This window comes from Tinamus guttatus, unplaced genomic scaffold (assembly GCF_059628265.1).
Source record: "Tinamus guttatus ecotype Peru unplaced genomic scaffold, ASM5962826v1 Tinamus_guttatus_pri_ptg000915l, whole genome shotgun sequence".
NCBI classification, from domain to species: Eukaryota; Metazoa; Chordata; class Aves; order Tinamiformes; family Tinamidae; genus Tinamus; species Tinamus guttatus.
In genome coordinates, this window is record NW_028289449.1 from 218144 (window position 1) to 240752 (window position 22609).

General features: G+C 50.7%; 1 protein-coding gene across 1 annotated transcript; it reads right to left on the bottom strand.

Annotated features, from left to right (window-relative positions):
- Window positions 1-1297: 1297 nt before the first annotated feature.
- Window positions 1298-22259, bottom strand: CLUH (CLUH binding protein of NUMT mRNA). The gene is made up of 25 exons (XM_088537992.1): window positions 22063-22259; window positions 21401-21580; window positions 21111-21246; window positions 20771-20898; window positions 19998-20152; window positions 18448-18573; window positions 17007-17154; window positions 16172-16264; window positions 14965-15659; window positions 13897-14114; window positions 13234-13338; window positions 12018-12118; window positions 10731-10883; window positions 10274-10336; window positions 9479-9723; window positions 8975-9059; window positions 8155-8308; window positions 7546-7685; window positions 7350-7430; window positions 6589-6714; window positions 5959-6080; window positions 4489-4582; window positions 3671-3805; window positions 2297-2370; window positions 1298-1625 (listed from the first exon to the last, which is right to left on the bottom strand). The coding sequence occupies exons 1-25, from the start codon at window positions 22234-22236 to the stop codon at window positions 1457-1459; spliced, it is 3900 nt and encodes a 1299-aa protein (XP_088394118.1). The 5' UTR covers window positions 22237-22259; the 3' UTR covers window positions 1298-1456.
- Window positions 22260-22609: the final 350 nt, after the last annotated feature.

The window sequence follows — 22609 nt, forward strand, 5'->3', positions numbered from 1 at the left end:
GACAGCACTTGTTTCTCCAGAAGGTCAGTAAAAGAAGCAATGCAAATTAGCAGAGTACTACCCGTGACAGACAAATAAAGAGAGAGCCTGGACTCCTTCGTCAGCACAGCACGGTTTCAGCTAGCAATCGTTAACTTGCTCTGCAGCTTGATCATGTTGGAAAAAAGGAACATTCAACTCTGTCGGCATACCATGGTCTGCGGTGGCTACATCTGACTCACTTTGTCAAGGTAAAGAGCATGCTCTGCTTCCAAACCACGGTGGAAGGACGCGGTGGGAGAGGGGGTCACTGCTCGCCCAGTGGCATCAGCCGCTTCAGTGCCCTCCATTGCCAGCAATGGAAGCTCCCCGGGAACATTGCAACCCCCCGTGCAAAACATTAAGAGTTCGGAAGATGTTAGACACAGTTCAATGCTAGGGAACCTTCCCCAAGGCCTAGTCGTTTTAGACTGTGTGAAACTAGTTATTTAAATCAGGTAAATTTTGCTAGTCCTGTTAGAGTTGATTAGCTGGGTAGTACAGGTGCTTTTTCCCATCCGCTCACATCCCTACTTCTGATCTCCTTCCCCTGCTTCCATAGGGCCGCTCTCCCTTCTGACTCAGGGTCAGTCCCTTATGGTCACCCTCTCCCAGGCACTGGGGTTTCCCTTGCAATGCAAGTTTGTGCGCTTTATTTTATTTTATTTTCTGACATCAAGCCCTCACTCTTTGGATACAGTATCCGAAGTTACTCAGCTGCAAGCAGAGCAGAGAGGTGGAACTGCAAGTTATATAATAAGTATATATATATATCTATATATATATATCTCTTGAAAATTAGAATGTGAATGTTACAAAAACCCTACTAAATAGCCAACCTGCCAACCAAAAGTAGAAAAAAAATGGTTAAAGGAATCCAATGGCTATATCCTGATGTAGAAAATGCTGTACATTCCCCCACTTACATACACATACACACACACATTACAGGCTTAAATCATCTGAGCACTACAAATATGGCTGCTTAGTTTTTCTTAGCACAAATTAGAAGAGGGATAGGGGGGAAAAAAAAAATCTTTTGGCTTCAAATCCATGTCTCACAAGGTGACCGAGCAGCGGAGGGGCAGGGAGGGTGTACTGGTTTTAGCAAAGCAGTGTCCTTAGTCAACATAAAATGACCTGAGAAATGTTCTACCTCCAGCCAGGTTGCTTGGAATTGGTATGTACAAAGGAGGGCCGTGATGCTACGCGCACCCCGCGGGGCCGCCCCCGGCGCGGGGCAGACACACGCTCACTCAGACACATTACATTTCTCAGATTAGTTCTTTGCATTGTGTATTAATTGTACCAGTGCAATAACATTGTCAAAAAAAGGAGGAGCTGCTCCAGGGGAGTCCAAGACCCTAGTTCAGGTTCAGAAAAGGGTGGTTTAAACTTTTTTTTGTTTTTTTGTTTTTTTTTGTTTAAGCGAGGTACATTAAGCAGAGCTCTGTGTTAGGGGGATGGCAGCAGAAGGCATGCTGGGCGCAGCCTCTTTCTCCTCCAGGGCTTTGTCCTCAGGCTCCAGCTGTTCACCGCTCTTTATGCTTTCTTGGAGCTGCTGGCGCCGCTGCACCTCTGCTTTAAGGTTCTCCAAGTCTTTTTGGCTGAAGGGGAAACCAGGAAGGGGAGCAGGTGTTAGACGGGCGTGAGGAATGGAGCAGAGCCCAAGGACGAGGCAGCGTCTGGAGCATGAGGACGCGTTTCTGGCCCTTGGCTGCTCAGCACCAGCCTGCAGTGACGGGGACAGAGCAGCCCTTGCCCCGTGGGCCGCCAAGACGGGCGCTAATCCTGCCTGTAGCACCAGCCCCCAGCTGGACTTTCGTCCATTGCTTCTAGGTCTGAAGAGCGGGGTCCCAGCTCAGCCCTCTTCTCAGTGCCCCCGCTACCGTGTGAGAGAGGAAGATTCTCAAGTGAAATATAAATTTAGAAGAGACCATTGCAGTTACGCAGCGGTCATTAAAAGCCAGTAATGATCAAGGTCATTACTCTGGTCTCACCCCGTGCTCTCTGTAGCCAAGGCCTGGGCTGCGGGGAAGGACGCTCCTCAACACGCGGGTCAGAGCGAGCGCCCTTCTTCAAGGGCTAGCACGGGGCTCCTAACTCCGTTTCTCCCGCCCGGAGCCCAGCAGCCCGAGCTGCAGCCCCGCGTTGGCCGCCGCGGCCGGGCAGGGCCCTCTGCTCCCTGCCTGCCTGCAGGGCTGCTCCAGCTCCGGGCGTTACCGTTCTCGGGACCGGAGCTGAGCAAACCGGGCGTTAGGCCACAGCATCACGCTACCTTAGTGGAATGAAGAGAATCCCATTGATGATGTTGAGCTGCTCCAGGACGCTGGCCATACTGGGAGCTGTGAACTACAAGGCAAAACAAAAAACCCACAGAAAAGTAAGAGCTCGTAAGCAAATCTAGACCAAGCAACGGCTGTTCCCCTGCACCTGTGCCTCCTATGCTGAAAGGCATAGCTGTTACTAACAGTTACAACTCACATTAGTCACTAATTTTATTAGTTGCAAGACAGCATCACTCATTTTCCACCTCCTTACTCTAAGATAAAAAAGAAATAAATCTGAATGGCCCCAGTCCCCTTGGGCAACCTCTCCCCTGCACTCCATAGCACTTGAGTTGAATTCCACGTATGCATGAGAAGAACCAGACCTCAAACACACTGATTTCAAACACTACACACTAACATATTTCTGCACATGCATTATCCCATGTGCAGAGATGAGGAAGACTCCCCTTGTCTTGGTTTTGGGTGTTCACATACATGGTTACAAGCACCCCTATCCCCATGTGCACGGGGCATGGTGCTAACTGTGCTCTGATCACAGTGCAAAAGGGGTTCCAAAGACAGATGGGCTCCTAGGGCCAGAGCATGACAGTGCCAGGAGTAACAGTATGAAGTGTGACATTGGCCCAAATCTAGCCACTATTCCACTGAGCATTGTAAAGCCGAGGTCAGATGCTTCAGTGCTATTGTGAGGGTTTGAGTCCCTCTGCTGATCTTGATGTTCGTCTGAAGTCCTCGCGCTGACGTTACTCGGCAGCGAGAGGAGAGCCCGAGCTCGCCCCACGCGAGCGGCCCTGCTCCCCGCGCTGCCGGGGACGGTGGGAGCGCTGCGGGCAGCCTGGCAGGGCAGCAGCTGCGCGCGCAGGTCAGAGCGCGGCGCTCGGCCGGCGAGTCCCGGCGCAGCCGGGCGGGCAGCACGGGGCCGGCCCCGCACCGCTCTTGGAAGGAGAACAAACACTTTCTAAGATGAGGAAACCCCGGCACTTTTGGGTTGAGCAACCTGCCTGCAGCTGGTGAGTCAGCAGCAGGGGCAGGTTGAGCAGCGGGTGCTGCAGGGCCTGCAGAGCGGCTGCCCGCTCAGTCGCCCCCTTTCTCTAGCTGTCCTGCAGCACCATCGGCTGCTTGAGCTCAGGAGAAAGAGCTGGAGCCCGGGACATTCAAAGGCCCAGAGAGCAAAGGCTCCCTGTGTGTGTCTGAGCCCCTGTCCTTGCAGGAACCTCCTGCCTGCGAGGTGGCTGCAGCTGCTGTTGTGGCTGTCCCCGTTTCCTGCACCGGCCCAAGTCTGCACACTGACACGTGTGTGCTCTCCACAACCTCTGCCACCGCAACAAGTGCTCTCAATGGCTCTCAAAGCACGAGGTTACCTTCAGTGGCATAATGTTCGCGTTGGATCCATTCTTGTAGATCTCGTTCATTGTGCGTTGCAGAGCGACTGCTTGCTGAGTCAGGTATTTCAAGTACTCGGAGCTCTCTTTGGTCTTTTCATGGTGTTCTCCAAGCTAATCAGAAAAGAGCAGAAGTCACTTTACAGGTCAGGAGAGGACCCAAACCCGTGTGCGCTCCTAGTTGCTGCTGCTTTAACATCCTCAGAGAAACCTATTGGAACTGGATTTTACCTGCCTTGACATTAATAAAACAAACAAACAGAAGCAACCACCAACCCCACCCCTGCTGCTGCGGGAGCCTCGCTGCCAGTCACACGTTTCCGTCAGGCAGGAGCACGTCGCGGGGCCGCTGCGCTCCCTCCGCACGCCGCGGCCACGGCCGGGCCGTCGCGGGCAAGTCCGGGCAGCGCGAGGGCTGCGCGCGGCGGGCGCTGCTTCTCGGAGCAGCCCAGCCTCTGCCCTGGCTTCGCTCTGCGTTTGAGGCAGGTGGCGAAAAACAGGAAAGGAAACCCCAGCTCTTTAGTGCCCTGCCAGAACGTGCTGCCTTTCAGGGCAGAAGTGTCTCGTGCTCCCCCCAGGGCTGAGCCCCCAGCAGAAGCTTCTGTCCCATGACAAGGGCACAGCAAGAGCAGACAAACTCCATTCAAAAACTGCTTTGGTGTAAAAAAACCTGTCACTTATGCCACAGGGCAGCAATTCTGCCTCCTTGAGCTGTAAGCTGTGTGCTTATTTTGCGATGCCAGCGTTCACTTCTCACCAGAAAGCGCCAAGACAAACGCGAGCAGCCCGCGCGTCACCTGGTTTTTGTAGATCGTGTAGCCTTCCTTCTCGTGCTGCAGAGCCGAGCGGAATTCTGCTTTGCTCTCGTACACTCGGGCGACCAAGTGATGACTGCAAGGGCGAGGAGAGGGACCATGATGAGAGCAGACACATTTCTCCATTACACAGAACACAGTTTTAGCAGAACGGAGTCTGGAAATCCCACTACTCGCACCAATACTGGACTCTGAATGCAGTATATTGGCAGTTCCTTCCACTTCCCATTTTGCGATTAATATACTACAATGATTTGGACTTGGCTTTTATGAAATAGCGATAAATGATCTATGGAAGAGATAAACTGGGGGTTTCGACAGCCAACCACATTTTCTGGGTGCTGCAGGAATGAAGGCACCAGTGCAACACTGAGCGGCTGCAGCCCGTCCACAGGAACATCCCCGCAGCCTCCGCTTGTTAAGTGGGAGAGAAGCAGGCAGCCACGAGCCATTCCCAGAGGAAAAGGGTTTTTAGTTTCTTGGAAAGCAAACGCCTGAATAACTTGATTAGTTCAGCCAAAAGTCATAAACCTTTTGCTACCGGAACAACTAGCAAGAGTGACAAAGCCGGGATCCAAGTCACCTGGTGTTTCTCCAGGCAGGAGCATTGATTTGACTTAGATTTTGCATCTTTAATGGTTTTGGAATGAACAAAGATTTCTATTTTTGGCAACATTACTCCATGGAAGGTGCTGGATCTCATCAAGTCTCCTAATGCTACAGAGGGAAGGAGATGCTTTTTGCAGAAGGCAAATCAATCAGCTCCTTGGAAACAAATGGGACTCTCAGGTGTGCCTAGTAAGACTTATTTTCACTCTGACAAAGAACAGATGGGTGACAACGTGGCAGTAGTAATTAGGAGGGGGCTGCTATGGTTGTTTGTGAGCCAGTTTTGCATTCAAGGACAGGCCGTACAGCCCTGACGAGCGCTGGGTACTTGGAGCTGATGCTAAAGGTGCCGACCACTCACCGCTCCCTTGGAAACACCACGGAGCTGCTCAGTATCTTAACTCGAACATAGGCCCGTAATAATAAAGCACAAATGATATGCACCTCAAAGACACATCCCTGAGGGCCAAAACCAATACAGACGTTCCCTATCTATCTCCCCAGGCTCCTAGATTGATTATGTGCATTTTTCTACCAGTGGTCCACAAGGACCAGGGTCATTTTGTCATGTTTTGGGGCAAACAGTGTTACAAGGAAGCAAGGGATCTCCATCCTTCCCAGCAAGCTGGATGCTCAGGCCCGACTGGCACCAGACCTTTCTAGGGCCCCTTGAACACATGCAGCCAAGGAGCCCGGCACTGCGGCTGGGACCAGGCACAGTCCCTAAGTCCCGAGGATACGGCCGGACACGGCCAGAGCGGAGCCCTCCCACGTGAGCAAAGGCTGAATGAAGTCACTCTCCAGCGGCCCCGTGCCCCAACCCAGCGCTCTGCCCTGCCTCACCTTAGTGCAACTTTCAAGGACTTGGAGCCGTGATACTTGGAGCTGATGGCCAGGGCATTCTCCAGGAACCGGAGAGACAGGTCGTACTCCATAACTCCATGGAGCACCAAGCCGATGTTGTTCTGCAGGGAGCCACCCCACAAGAAAAGGCAAACAGACATTCAGAAAGGCAAAATCCAACTAGCAATCCAGCATCTGTGGCTTTGTAAACAAGACCACTGGCAGGTATTTCACTGCAGGGAAAGGCTGCCTAGAGCTTCAGGTGAGGCCTGGAGGTGCCTGCAGAAAGGCGTCTCCACAGCCTGGCACACGGCAGGAGATGAGGCTCCCCCTTTGCAGTTCAGAGCACACGAAACAGGCAGGACACAGGTAAGGAACAGCAGGGAACCAAGACCTGGCTGAATGCAGGACTCCCCTTGAGGATTACAGGACTCATGTCCCAGTGCACAAGTCTGGCCACAGAAGGCTGCTGGCCTTCCTAGCTGAATAGTTATAAACTCCATTTTTCCATTCTTATGATGGTACTAAGTGGTAACAAACACAAGGAAGAGAGCAATGCCTATGAGGATGTTTTAAACAGCTCTCTGATAAGGCCAAGAGGCTTCCTGAGGACTTCAAGTGATTACTTACATCTAAGAGCGCCATTTCTGGGTGATCTTCCCCGAACACCAACAGCATGAGGTAGCGTGCACGGTACAGTAAGTTTAATGCTGTAGAGAGCTGGCTGTTTGCAAAGCAGTACAGAGCAAGGTGCATCTATAACATAAGAAATAACCAAGCATTAATGCTGTTCACCACTTTTCTAGAGCCAAGTGATCTCTCCATTTCACTCCCACAGTCTCACCAAAAAAAAAAAAAAAACCCACACCACCTACAACTTTCTTTAATGTGATAAAGGATTTCAACTGCTCAGAAACTATACTAACCCGTTAATTATTTTACAGCTCTACTGAGGTATCTACACAAGATAGAGTATTGAGAAACTGTTGAAATATTTCATTTCAGTGTTTCTTAGACACCTCCAGGAATATTTCAAAGTTGTTCTGTACATATCTGATTGTCTATCTGGGCTCTTCTTTCAAATACACTATTAAAACCCATACTTGAAACCATTTCCTTAACTCCTAAGAACCCACAAAGTCTCAGGCTTGCAGAAGCTCTTTTGACCACATACTCTGGTGGCTTCACATATTCCTAATAAAGCAGTCACCTGGATACCATGGGCATTCAGAGAAAAATTGTGAGCTTATGATAAAAACAGAGGCTTCTGGGAAGAATGCTAAAAAGGAAGGAGAACTGCAGGTATTTGCTAGGTTCAGACATCAATTCAGGCTTGCAGATGCCAGGTGCATCCATGAGATGCTGCTGCTCCCCCAGCACCGTGTACTTACATATTCTTGAATCGTGTTGGGATGTTCAATACCCAGGACCCTCTCACTCATTAGCACCGCTTTCTGCTGATTACTTAAGGCCTAAACAGAACAGAAGACCCAAGGGGCAAGTCATGCAGAAGCCATGCACATGAACAAGGGAGCACAGGGGAAAGGACTGAAGGACCAAACGGAGCCCTTGTGTGTGCTTGCCTACCTCTGAATAGTCTCCCATGATATAGTTGAGACGAGCTAGCAGCCTCAGGCAGGCACAGATTTCTACATGCATAGCACCATACACATTATTAAACAAGTTTAAGGCTTCATTGATGAGCTCACAGCCCTCCTTCAAGAAACCTGAGGGGGAAAAAAAAAAAGAAAACCCACACCAAGAAAATTAGACTTTGTTAAGCATTCACTTGCGACCTCCTGAGAAGGAAATTACCATCAAAAAAATCAGCAGATTTGCTTCACCGAAGTCTTCAGCCACAAGAATAATTACCCCTAATGCTACAGGGTAATGTGTTATGCATGCAGTGAAATCTATATGGCTCAAAAAAACAGCAGTGGGATAAGTAGCTTCAGGTCACTGCCTTGTATAAGGACTAAAACTTGGGAAGAAAAAAAAAGAAAAAAAAAAAAAAAAAAAACAACTCTCCTATATCCATCCTTGTTCATAGCTGATGACTTTACAGCAAACCTGTCTTGGAGATGCCACTTCTCTCCACTAGCTGGGCAGGACTACACTGGACGGGCAGGAGGCCACATACCCCCTGCTCGAAGCAGCCCCTTGACCTCAAGAGCCAAGAGCATTTCGGGTCTGTACCTTGCTGAACTTTTGCTTGCCCGCTCTGGAAGAAGTGGAAAGCATCTGAGGCTTTGGGGTTTACGTGCTTCACTACAGGGAAGATGTTGAGAATATCCTCTTCTGTGAAGGTGGGTTTGTGCCGGTTGTCGAAGTTGTACTCTTTCAGCAGTATCTGCAGGAACCAAAAAGAGCAGTCACAGTGACGACCTCCATAGGTCTTATCAAGAACAGAGGGGAAAAGGAGCCTTTAATTCTGCTCCTGGCTTCACAGCCCGCACCTTCCTGTGTCACTACTGGGGACAGCGCAGAGGAAGGTCAGGAGCCCACGTGCACCCCGTGCTGCAGAGGGAAGAGCACCACAGAGCCACGGCAGCACCCACGACAGGGAGAGCGCGTCGCGCCGAGATCCCGCGCGCTCCGGAGGAGCGAGGAGGCGGCGGGGAGGGGAGGAAACCAGCCGCTTTCCTAATGAAGACAAGCAGGTCCTGCTGAATTCACCAACCAGCCGCTCGTGTTTGCGTGGACGGGGCTGTGGGTGCCTGTGCACGAGCACTAGACACAGCAGGCTGGTTTGTCCGACAGAACAGACACAGGAGCTGTACCGGGGCACACAAATCTTCCCAGAGACATGCACCATAAGCCACCCTCTATGGGCACTTCACTAGAAACCCTGGCAGGAGACACCTGTATCCCAGCATTAATGCCCCAGGAAGACCTTGGTGCAGGCACTGCCCTTCTGAAAGGCTGTGCCCTGCAAAGCTTTGAACAAACAGCACTTCATCTTCAAGTTCCTCAATACAGACCCATGATGCAGAGGGAGAAGAGATGCAGATCTTACTTGGACTCCAGTTTTGAGGGAGATTTCACGAAGGAGGGTGATTTTCTGTAGATTATATACTTCAGCTGCTTGGTCAGCATTCTCACTGCAAAAGCACACGGTGAGCTCACAACCACATCCCTTCTCCACGGCCTGTTTGAAGCACAGGTCTCTCTGCAACTATGCACTAGCTATAGCTAGCAAGCTATAGCCATGTGCTAGAAAGCAGTATCCCATGCTAATGGTCTGTTACAGTTTACAGAACTGCACATCCATACAGCCTCCTTGTTCAGCTTTCCTAGCTGCTTTGCCTCCCGAGTTTCATCCTCATTCAGATTTCCCTACACATCCCCCTTCTGCTCCTTGCCTGATTTCTTTCCATTTTAAATGTGTAACATTCCCTGAAGAGTAAAAAAAATTCTTTTAAACAGAAAACAAACCTAAAGGGCACATCCTGCCTCAGAACAATAAAAGCTACAGAAGTTTGGTGCGAGTTCATGCACAAGAGTCATTTGTTCTCCTTACCATTCAAGATCAAAATCAAAGTAGTTCTTTGCTTCCGAACAAATATTCTTCCAAAGCTCCTGAGGGGTCATGCTGGCCCACGCAGTGTTATCAGCATTTCCAAGGTTCCTGTTTTTCCTTTTCTTATTCTTCTTCTTGGAGACCAGCTCATCAGCTGGAAGATGGGCAATGGGGTTTGGAAAGGAGCTTAGAAAGCAATTGAGGAAGTGGCTGATGGCTGCTGATAAACCCGACAGCTCCACACCCTGCAGCAAGACACAGAAATCCGTCAAGGATGACACCCTCCATCGAACAGGCGCTGCTCTGACTGAGCCTCACACAACCCCCGTGCCCCCAGGAACCGGGAATCACCAGGAGGGAGACACAGCAAGCGAGGCAGGGTGTGCTGCGCTGGGCAAGATGCACAGGCACCACACTGGGCATTTACTGTGCTGCATGCATGCAAGTATACAGATGCCCGGATGGTCACGCTATAAAAGAGCTTCTTAGGAAGCTTCCTCGTTAAGAGGAAAAAGTATTACAAGGAAAGCAAGCTGTGATTTCATTTCTAGAAGATTTAAACACAATGATTGAGAATCCGGGGAAGCAAAGTATGAAGGCGTATTCTCTGGGAAAGTGATCTTCAAGTGGGAACCCGTTTTCCCTCACACCTAGGTCTGCACTGCTGTAGTTGCACTGGGACTGCAGTTGGGTTCCTAGGCAGTGCCCACGAGCTGTCTTAACAAGAGGACGGACTCAACAGCCACTGGGGCGCAAGAGCAGGCACCGGGCCAGCGGCCAGACCGCAGCTCCTACCTGCAGGTATGTCTTGAAGATGTGCTTCGCTGATCGAGTGATCAATTCACTGATTCCTATTTTCTATGCAAGGGAGAAAGAAGCCAAGAGTAAGTCAATAACATCAGTGACAGATACACTTTGCTTTTGAAATGGACTTTGAGCAACATTTGCAGAGGATCCTGCCCATCACCAGCGTCGTACTTTATTTGACAGTGCTCTTCATGTCAGAAGAGCTTGGGAACCCCTAAAACACTTTGATATCCCAAAGGACACTTGGACTCCCTAATATAATGAAAAACACTAAGGACTGAGAGTGAAATTTTGTATTTGCTACTTAGAGTTCCTTCTCCTCCTCCTCCTTCTTGAAGCTGCTTATTTTTACGTAGAGGAAACAATTAGCTAAGCTGGGATCTATGCAGAACAATGATTCAGAGACAATTCTGAGTGACAGTCTGAAGCTAAAGGTGATGCTTACATAAATGTGATCCAGCTGAGCATGGCCAGGAGTCTTGGCGATGAAGCTGATCACTTTGCCCAGGTAGCGCATGTTGATGCCCCGCTGGTGCATGGCCTCTGCCAAGGTAGCCCCATCCATCGGGAGCACAGTGTGATCCAGGCAGTCCTTGACCTGCAGAGGAGATGCAAACTTGGGCTAACAGAGAGCAGGCTCGAAGGACGGAACGCTTGCAGGGAACTGGCAGCCTCTGTCTTCTTAAGGACCTTACAGTCTCTAACTAAAAACACACTCCCAACTAGCAGCCTACGGAGCTGTACACACTGTGCTGATAAGGGGAAACGCCACTGCGTTTAAGTTGTGTTGCAACCCTGATAGAGTCACTAACAGCGGTTACTTCCCGATAGAGAGCAGGGAGAGCTGCCTGCTTACAGCAGCCCCGTGCTAGTCTGCAGCTTGCCCTCAAGCACACGCTTGCACAGCACTTTGCATTTAGAGACTCATGTATGCAATAACTTGCAAAATAAGTCCAGCCCTTTTCTGATTCATTCCCTATAACAATTAAGACTGAACAGTCAATTTTAAAAACTATTGTACAGAAACAGTGGACTCACTGGTGGATTCACAGAGAGGTAGAGTTTAGAAAAAACCTATCTGGCAAGGAGGGTTTTGCTTCTCTCTAGTTAAGACTAAGAATTGCCAGACTTCTTGGAGTAAAGAGCACCAGCTCCACCCTCCTTGCTGTAATGTGCACGTTAGCAGTCACTTTAGAGACAGCTTAGAAGGGGGCAGCTGATGTTTCTTATCTAGCAGGGGAATGGATATGCATCTCAAATGCTAAAGACTCGCAGAGGGAATGTTTGAACAGGATATTAGCAAGAGCAATTTACCATTTTACTCCAGAATTATTAATCATAATTGATTCAGCCAGGACCAGATAATACAATGAGCTGTGCAGGATGCCCGGGGCAAAGGAGGGTGACTTGCACATTCTTTACTGATCTCAACTCTTGAGAAATCTGTTAATTACTAGGGATACACATACATGTATAAAAACTATAACGATAGATATTGTTGGTTGGCATTATTTTTCCACCTCACTCCATGATGTAAAACAGAAAACCTCTCTGCCCGAATCAGAGATGCTGACACCACTCCGTGTACTTCACCACCTGTGCCAGCGGGAGGGCACAGCCTCTGCTCGGGAGGAGGAAGCACTGTAAGACCTCATCAACGCTTGCCCTTCGCGTGGCCAGACTGGAGGGAAGCCTTCAGAGAGGACAGGAGTGCTGGTTGGCAGTTCCTTACCAAACCTGGAATCTGGCATGAGAGTAGGAACGCAGCAGCATCCTTCAGTAACTGCTTCTGATCCTGCACTTCTTCTTTGCTAGACTCAGGAAAGCGAACACCTAAGATCAAGAAATTGGAAAATATAAAACATGTAACTTGGGGAAAAAAAGTCCTCACGTACAGAAGTCAAACACCAAGTCAAGATAAGAAGCTAAAGTGATTCTACCTCCCTGGAATTAGAGAGACTTCTTCAAGAGCCATCTGCTCTGCAGCACGCTTCAATGGGACAAACCTTTCCTGCACTGCTTGCGTAGTGGCTGTGCTGCTTCATGCTCACTCTTTCTTCACACCACCTTTAAAGGCAGGAGTTCTGCTCTTCTTTATCTGGTCCATCCTATCTATTGCCAAGTACTGTGTACGCCACTCAGAGTGCAGAGAGGCAACTGGCTAGACAGGAATGGGCACATTTCAGCAGATGTGCCAGCAAATACTGCAAGTGCTGGAAGCTCAAAGCCTTTTGGTTTGGCACACACAAAATTAATACAGAGTTGTAAGCTCTGGTAGCATAGTAAGTACCAAAGCAGTAATCCTTACACCAACCTTAGAGGATGACTGGGTGTTCAAATCACATGCACTTTCTGACATGTTTATTCCCAGCTAACTAAAACTACACAACCATTCTCCTGCAATTTGCATGTATACAGCCTTTGTTAACTCCTGCAAACACTGAGCAGATGTATTCTATTTCCAAATCAAGATGGTGATTCTGGTCACAGAAAGCTACATACAATGCCTGCAACTGATGTGTAAATTTGAAAGGGCACCATGACCTACTCTCCTTGATGTTGCTAGAACAAACCCTGTCCTGCGGATCCAAAATCGGTTGTCCAACTACAGCTATTGTAGTTGTTTACACAGAAAATGTTAGGACCAAATTTAATGGCTCCCCCTCTTCTCATGTGGTCCAGCAGCTGGGATGCTGGAGAAGACATGGAAGATTCTTGGCAGTGCCCTGCAGACCTCCCCCGAGTGTCACGGTGGGAGACAGCTGCACTTGGCACTTTCAGCATTGCAATCAATTATACTTCTTTCACTCTTATGTATTTTTGTGCTCCTTGGAGAATCCTGCAGCACGCCCAGCTAGCCAGGAGCCAGCATTATTCCTGGCTATGGAACACAGATTTGTCTGGCAATCCTCTAAAGGAGGACGAAACCCACTTCTCTGTGCACGTACCTGGTGAGAAAATATCCGGGTTAAACCGAATGTCAAATGATGCATCACTGATGGAGCCTACAGCCTTGCAAGCATTTCGAATCACTTCTCTGCTTTTGGGATCCACTGGAGCAGGAAGGAAAAGAGAATAAAGGTGGATTTTAGAAAATGGCAAGCCGAGGTATTAAAGAGAAGAGTTTTGTTATTTAGAGTAGTGATAGTGGCACACGCTGCTGGAACCCAGCGCACCATCAGCAGTAAGGTGTTTGGGAACGAGGTAGATGCAGAATGCACAGTCTGCACAAGGCCCTCAGCCCACGTGGAACGCCCAGGCGGCCTCTCCCCCGACGCGGCCGCCCAGCGCCGCGCGGCCCCCGGGGCGCCAGGCCCCGCCAGGCCCGCGCGCCGTCTCCGAGGGCTCCGGAGCCGCTTTGCCGGCCACGCTCCGCTCCTGTCAGCGCTAACGGGTTTGCAGGGTTCCAGGGACACCGAGCCCGCTGACCCAGCCTGCCCCGGGACAGCGGGACAGATGGGGTTCTTGGCGTGTGAACAGCTCTCACAAGGGCTAACGAGCGTTAACTGAAGAAGCCAGGGCTTGTCCTGTCTGACCCCTCCGTCTGGCCCGCTGCCTGTGAGCGGCAGATCCCCAGCTAGTGCAGGAGCCCCACGCAGAGGATTAAGTACCTGCGCCGTCATCAGATGCAATGGTCTCAGCAAGCTCCTTAACCTGCTCCAGTCCAGTCACATTATCCTCTATTTTACCATCATCCGACTCAGACTTCTCGCTGTCTGCGGTCCCGTTCTCTGGAGAGGCGCCATTTTCCAAGGCACCCGAGCTCTCCTGCTTGTTGGCTTTCTGCTGCATCAGCTGCAGCGCTGCCAGCTTCATGAATAAGAGGTATCTACAGGAAAAGAGGAGTTCAGTAAGGAAACAGCATCCATAGGAGGACCCGAGAGGAGCAACACTTCTCTAGAGAGGAGGAAGTGATAAAGTCAGGAGCATCCAGGGCTCCTGGGCAAAGGCAGGACATAAACCCTGCATTCAGGAGCTCTGCCACCTCAAAGCAGTGCCCGACATTCCAACATCAGTCCATAAAGTAGCAAAGATTAAAAAAAAAAAAAAACAAAACTCCACACCCGTTGATTTTGAAACCCACCACACTGGGGAACGAGCCCCTCTCAGGCAGGACACGCAGCCCTGCCGCAGGCTGCCGGCTGGGGCGCTCCCGGGACAGGACGGGGACGGGCAGGCCCCGCGGCAGCTCCGAGCGGGATCCCGGGAGCGCCAGCCCCGGCACCGAGCAGCGCTCCGGCACGGAGCGGCGCTGCTGCCTCGGACGGTGCGGGCAGAGGCCGGGGCACCTCGAACAAAAACGCTGCACCCAGGACATCAAGAGCCCGGAAGAGGACTCTAGATCCTTCCTATTCCCTAGACATCAGGAGCACAGGATACCTACAGAGAAACAAGAAATTCTAAAATCTTAGACAGGAAGTTACCCAAAATAATGTGCACACTGAAAGACTTGGGAGACTAAAAAGCAGAGCTGTCTCTGCCCGGCATCCCTACCCCGTTGGAATCCCCACTGTCTTAATCCCCACTAGTCATTAAGTTGCTATAATTGCACCTGCAGGGTTAAGGGCATTAGCCACACTATTCTAGGAGCTCCGTGGCCACGTCCCTGCGCGCGGCAGCGTGGTCCTGACGTGGACCGTTAGCGCCGCGCGTGTGGAGGAGAGGGGAGCTCGGCTCACCTGTGCTCTACAAAGGCATCAACAAGCTCTTGCCGCAGACAGCAAAGCTTGTGCCTGTGCTGCTTGGGGAACCCCATTTTCTTACATTCTTCTGGCATTTCCTCCCCTTCAACAGGCAGGAAGTTCAGATCTGGAGGGAAAGTGCGGAGCAGGTCCAGGATGTAGTGACGCCCATCGTTGCCGATGATGCCTTTGCACTCCACCGAGGAGCACAGTTCCACTTCCTCGTTCTTGTCGTTCAGGACCTTGTGCTTCTGGATCTTAAGTGGCCTGCTGGTCTTCTCCAGCAGCTCCAAGTACTTGGGATGCGAGACAACTGTCTTCCCAAAGTCTATTGACCCATAGATGACGCTCTGCTCCTGCTCCCGTTCCAAGATCCCAGGAATAATAGACTGAGCTGTCACCCTGTAACCTCTGTAATCCACTACTACAGTCCCCAGCGTGTACAGCCCTTCTACATCCACAGCATTATAGGTCCGCACACCATTGAGGTCATTGGTAGGAGCCACATAAGCAGCAACATCTCCTCCAAAGTCCTTGTAGTGGTCACGGACATCAAAGCCCAGGCTGAAAAAGATGTTGTTCCAGATGAACATTTGCATCTTGGTCTCCTCGCTGGGATTGATAGCCATGACGTTGCCATCAATGACAGCCATGGCACCTCTCGTTGCTGCTGCAGTGAAGTCACTGTGGACCTGCAGTGGGTGAAGAGAAAGCCGGGTAAGGAAGGGCTCGCGTGCTCCCAGCACCCTGCTCACAAGCTCTCTGCAACCTCCCTCACTGCCCACCCGCCGAGGGGCCTCCAGCAGGCAGGTCACCTGCCTTTTACTTTGCAAGCCTCATTAGTAACTCACACTTGCTGCAGGACCCAGAACACGAGGGCCCACCATAGCTCTGCTCATTAACTCTCTACAGAAGAGGCTTTAGGCTCACACATGTCCATCCTTCCCACACCTCCCACCCACTCAGAGGAGGCCTGGGTCAAACAGAACGGCACAGGCCTAAGAGAAGCCTGCATCATGGTTAGCAGGGAGATACGGATCGAGGAGCCCCCCTCTTCTGCAAGGGGCAGACAGCAGAAGGCTGTCACGGAAGGCCCCTTAGCTCAAAGAACCTCTCCTTGCAGTTTCTGAGGGGTAGGCCCGGGCAAAGAGTCCCGCTAAGCTATGAACAGGGGTTGAGAGTTGCCTGCACATCCCAAAGTTACCTTGAAAATGGCTCGTTCTCTCAGCAGCCTCTCTGGCAGGTTCTTGCGTGGTAGCTCTCGTGTAGTCTGCAGCTCCTCATTCCAGTCTCTGGTCTGAAAGAGTCAAAGCCTTGTGGGAGCAATGCATTGTGTAGGCAGGGGCTGGGAAATCAGTGTTTTCTGGTTTACAAGGCAGTTTGAGAGAAGGGAAAGGTGGGGGGAATTTTAGGCTGACAGGATATTCAGAGGAAGTGAACTAACAGCAGGAGTGGTCAGAGAGAGCGGTGTCTATTCAGTGGTAATTTGGGGTATATTTTACACTGGGCCACATGACACAGTGCAGTTTCACTGAAGTACTAGACTGGCAGCTGGGGAGCAACACAGTGCAGCGCCCTGACGTGATCAGGCCACAGACCCGCGCGCAGCCTCCGCAGGCCTGCAGCACTCCAGGGCCTGGGAGGCTTCACGCTACGAGGCTGCACCTGAAACACCTGGAATTGCAACTAGCTGTGCCCAGACTGACCTGGATAGAGAGGAGCTTTCTGTGCAGTTCAGTGACACTAATCAGATGTTTGGAGTAGGGACACAAGACTTGTAGATACTTGTGCAGAAACTGTTCCTCAGACCTTTTACATGTGCTCAGGAAAGTTGCACTCTGAGCAGCACAGCTCTCTGCACTTCAAGGACAAGTCCGAGAACGAGCTCAACCCATTCTCACTGAACTCATGCAGACTCACCCTTGATAAGCAAGACCCTTCCACAAATACTGGAGCTCTGCTTCCTGGCAAAAGCTAGTGGTTCCCAGTGCAATAGCCAGCGCTATCGCCAGCATTCTCAGACAAAGCAAGACCGATACCTGTCCAGGTATGTGCTCTTCATAGCCCAGTCTAGACGTGTAAGCATCTTCTGCCCGGACACAGTCCATAGCGTGTTCTGCTTGTGGAGCCGTCCAGCTGTACACTTGGAAAGGAGTGGCTATCCTTTCAAAAGGGTGTCTCTGAACCCTAGCATGAAAGTAAAAACATTAGGGCTTTTCCACCACACAAAGATTTCTTTCACTCTAACAGAGAATTTTCCCTTCTGCCGCTGCCACCAGGCTTCGCTGAACGGCCTCCGGAGCAGTCACTCTGCTCTCAGCAGGCGCAGGAGTCTCACCTGCATTTGCTTCTGGCCCAGCAAGCAAGACTGTATGATCATTTTTTAAGTGGCCAGACAGCCACAGTAGTGGCTTGGAGGCCACTGCTAATTTGCAGCCCTCGTAGAGTGTCACTTTCATCTACTTAATGAGGCCAGAGGCAGGATTCTGGAAAGCCACACAATGGGCCTGCCGATTCGCATCCCGCTGAGCCTGGCCAGGTCGTTAAGTGGGCTCTAAGCAATGACAGGCTTTGCCCAGGACCCACTGTTCTGGTGTGGAATAAATGGCCCCTGCAGCAAGGACAGCACAATAAAACCACCATTGTTAATACTATTATTATAGGAGCTACAGGAAGTTAGAGAAAATCTACATGCACAAACATGTTTAAAATAATTATTCTCTCTCCACTGTAAGCCTATACTAAATTCCTGTGTGCTACTTCTCCTGATTACTTTATGGTTCAGATCTTTTTGTATCCAGGGAAAGAGTATCCCCTGATCAGCTTATCAGCCCATTCACTTGCAGGACACAGCCTTGCCTCACATTAACTCTTTGCTGCCTGAGAAGTTCAAAGCCTTTTCTCCTGCTGTGTAAAGAGCTTCCCATGTTCAGCTTTTCAGCAGCGCAGGGGCAGAGCGTAGCACTCCAGCTAAGCCAGCATCTGGTACTGCTACAACGATGGAAAGCTACTGTCTCCCCATCCTTTGCTTTCGGCAGAGCTGAAATCCGTAAATCTGGATGTTCTAAGTAGGAGTCATCCAGGAGTTACGGCCAAGAGAAACCGTCAGGTGGATAAGGATCAGGGCTCCGGGGATCCATGTGCCTCTCTGTTACCACTGAATAAGAACAGACAAGTTATTTGGGTTCTGACAGCTCCACATTTCAAATGAGTGAAAGCCAGTTACATGAGGGTGCTGCCAAGGGATGCAGTCAAGTGTTTGGCGGTCCTTACTGCATAGACTCATATGTTCCACCAACCATCCCACCACTGAATGAGCTCAGAGAAAGAGGGCACTGCAGTCCTCAACCCATGGAAGCGGCATCCAGTTCCCACAGACACAGCCAAATGTGCGAGCCTCACCAAGCAACTCAACCATCAGATTAGCCAAGCAATCTGAGGCTACCTAAAGCAAAACTAGAGAGGAAGAAGTGCTGCTACCGTTTCTTCTGCAGAGCGGAGAAGTTTTTTTTGAAGGTAGGGCTGATCTGGTTAAGTAGTTCCACCAAGGAATGACTTAGGAAACTGGGATTTGCAGGTTTAGGATTGAAGTTGTATGCAGTAGACCTGCAAGAAAAAAAAAAAAAAAAAAAAAAAAGAGAGAGAGATACCCGTGACAACAGTGTGTAAGACTCGTACCACATTCCTACAGTGTAGGAAGAGTGAGCGCTCCTCACGCACGCACTGCACGAAAGGCTGCAGGACACGCTGCTCTCTGCAGAACGGAGCCAAGTGGCACCTGGGCTGCCGGGCTGCGAGAGCCCCCTCCGGGCCCGCCGACTAGGCCTGGATTAGCAGCCCTGGGCCTGGGGCCTCACAGACTGGACAGCAAATCTGATTGAGACTCTCTTCAGCCACTGCTGTGTTAAAAAGAGGCTCTTATTTCCACAGCTTGGAAGGGCTGATTTCACGAGAGCGCTTTCCAAGCACACCTATAGGACCATAGCTTAACGGAGAACCTAACTATACCAAGCAGTAGGTGCCCTCTTCAGACATCAGCTCTGCTCACGGGAGACCATTTGAACAGTCCCCTGTCCCTGAGTCACAGGCCAGGTTTTGCCAAACTCCTTAAGGCCATTTGTTTCATGTTCCGGTTGTGTCGCTTGCTTTCCAGGAACCTGCAGCCAGTGATGCGTATCCTTAAAATCACTGCTCTTATTCAAGTAAAATCATTACTCAGTTCTGCAGATCTGGTAGGAAACCACAGATAACAAAGAGAGAGTCTTTCTCAATTATTTCTTCCACAAATTAGTCTATCACAGAGCACAATGGAATGGAAGAAACGTGCTTAATTTTTACATTCTTCTGTATTTTAAGCTCTCCTTCCCCTCCTCAGGGAGCACTATTCCTGTTCTGGGAATTGCAGCCTTACACCATCTCAGTCCTGCAGTTACGATCGCCCAGGCGATCTGTATTGCAGAATCGTGACCACCAGAGATATTTCTGAACTGATGGTTGCTCATAGCTGACTGTACAGCTGGGTTTTTATTTTAGACTTGTCTTCATCTACCCTCAATTCAGCAGGTTTCTTTAATAAACTACTGGCCAGATAGAGCCTGGGCCTCTTTTGCTTTCAAGTACAACAGTCACTTTAAGGATCTCTCACATCGCTGTAAAACAAGATTGCAAGTCAGACCTGTGCCCAGTTTAGGAAGATCTGCCAGTCTGTGCTCTTGCTTTAGGGCAAAATAAGTTAGTTGTCGTGGTCAGGAAGGAATATCCTCCCAACTCAAAATGCTTTAATTAGCTGACAATACTACGGGAGGCTGCATCTTCCCTAAAGCATCAGCCATTTATCCACTGCAGAAGAATAGTACCAGGCACGACTGAACAGCCTAGTCCAGCATGACAACTTCTATACACCCATGATGTGAGCAGTGAATTCAAATAGGCCATTTTCCACAAAAAGAAAAAAAAAAAAAAAAAGCCCTTTTCAGTTGTCTAGTGGAAGCTCTCTGCAGGGCAGGACAAGAGGAGTCTTAGCTGCTCACTGATTCAAGTAAAATCCTCTGGTGGACGCAGTGATGCTGACGTGCCGATCCTCCACCGTGATCACATACAGGTACATGAGATCTCCGTGCATTTTCCGGTTACCAGGCGGAGGGTTCCAGCCGCTCATCGTCAATACCTTTAGGCACTGCAAAGGCTATGAAAGAAGGCAACAGAAGTGATTCCTGTCAGTAGGAATTAGTTCCCTTGAGTGACAAAGCCATGCGATGTGCAGCCTAAATCCCTTTTACTTGCTGCCCTTGCTTGGTTCAGGAACAGACCTTACGAGAAAACTGGTCCTAAGAACACAGCTTTCCTCAAACCATCTGCAGTGCAGTGTTTTGCCTCAATCTGCTTCTCACACCGTAAGACACAGATGAAAACAGACACCCTAGGCCTTTGTGCTGCACAAGGCATGGGTTTCTGGATGCTCAAGTTTTCAAATAACATCTTCTAAAGATGCTGGAAGTGGGAGGAAACTTCAAGGCAGTTACAGTGATCTGCAGATCCCGTCTCCTGAACCCTGCAGAGAACAACAGTTCTCCCTTCCCCACTACCCCCAACACCCCTCGCTCTGCAGGTGTCCACGCTCAGTGTCCAGTGTTTGGCACACAAGTTCTTGACCTTTATTCTTTTGGTTAAGCAGTGCTATTCCAGCACTCATTAAGCATCAAGCAGAGCAAATCCCAAAGTCCAGTGCAGCTTTCAGTCCCTGAACACTGCTTTGCTGCAAGGAATGTGCTGATAGCTGTTTAATGACACAGGAGAACTCTACCTTCCAGTCTCTGTTCTGGGGCTGAAGGGCACACAGGGGTCTCTCTTTGCTACCTGGCAGGATATGTTCAGGAGGGGTGCAGTCAATTTGTTCCATTTCGGTACCTTTCTTCTTTCGTTTTCCACTCTCTAGAACAAAAACATCAGAAAATTAGTGCTGAAGAACACAACCCTACTTGATCCCCCCTCAATTATTCAAGCAGGAATGCAAAAGTGCTGCGTGTTTCTCTACACTCCTGAATGATGTGGAACAGCACAAGGTTACGATGTGTTTTAATGAAACAAAGAAGAAAGATTAGTGAAAACGGTCACTGTGCTGGAGAAGCCTTTTGGCCCCTTACCTCCCAGATCTCCGTCAGTGAAGACACTGAGGAACGACAGGGAATTACAGTCCACACCATTGAAAGCATCTGACGGGTCAAGGCTCTTCAGAAGGTCTCGAATGTGACGTACGTGTATCCTGGCCTCTCGCACCGTGTATGGCTCTGACGGGCAGAAACAGGGGAAAGAAAGTGCAGTTACACATTTGCTTACCCCTTTGGCACATGGGTCCCACACAGCAGAGCAGCCTTCAGGCATCCAGGTACAGTCCTTACAAAAAGCTTCATTCATTCCCTCCCAAGGCTTCAAGGAACTTGCCTTCCACCACTTTTAGTAATGAACCCTCCTGCAGTCCTTCTATGGTTTTCAGTTCAGCAAAGTTATCGAGAACGTTGCCATCCAGCTGCAGAGAGAAGCAGGTTCGGTGGCAGGTATCCTCCCGGTCCATCAAAACTTGGTGGATTTCTTGCACCATCTCTTGAGGAGACACCTTAAGAAAGAAATACCCAGCTAGTTATCCTCGGCCAACTCCTCCTCCAGCCCACACAGGGTCACGCGCACTAGAAATATCTTCTAGTAAAAGTGCAACATGTCACCAAGCTTGAGGGCAGCAGGCATGGAAGGCTGCCCTCGAGCACACATGAAATATCCTCCTGCACAGTCCTGCCAAATCTTGCCCCCCTGCGCAGAATCAAGCGCCTCTTGTAACTCTTCGAGCTTGCAAAGGCAAACGCAAGCTCTTCCTCCCAGGAAGACCCTTCCTGTCCCTCCTGGGAAGGTATTCCCACCTCTCCCGCTGGGATCGGCGCCTTGGCTCCAACCTGCCGGGCTCAGCACCCACGGGTGTCGCAGCCCTGTGCTACGCTGCGCACAGGCCCAGGGCACAGACGGCAAGAGGGCAGCAGAGCTCGCCGCGCTGCCCAGGACGGTGCCCAGCTCCCCACGCGCCAGCCTGCCCCGGCACAGAGGTACCTGCAGGGAAAAGGGCTCTATGCCGGGCGCACAGATCTTGACGGTGAATCCCGTGTCCTGAATGACGATGACCTCCTGGTCGTTGCTGTCCTCCCCCAGCTCGGCCTCCTCGTGGCCGTTCTGCCGGGCGTCCTTGTCGCCCTTGAGGCTCTCGTGGGGGCCGCTGCCGTTCATGAGCGCCACGCCGGACGGGGGCTCTGCAGAAGGAGAGCGCGGGGTGATGCCGAGCTCTGGCACGGGGCTCTGCAGACGCACAACGTCCCCGGCCAACCCCGCCAGGCGAGCCGGGGGTCTCACCCCAGCGAGCGTTTTACGCCCTTCACTAGCCCTAGGACCGCCAGGCCCTGCCCTCCATCCCCTCGCGGCTCATTCACGCGCTGCCGCTTGCCGGCGGGGTTGCACCTTCCGTACGCTGCACGCGGAGCGGCAGGGAGGGAGAGCAGGAGGGATGGGTCAGCGCCCAACACACCAGCCCTGTCTTAGCCCTCCTCACTGACAGGCGGGCGTGGGGGTTTGCGGCCGGCGGGCGCCGTATCCTCTGCTCCAA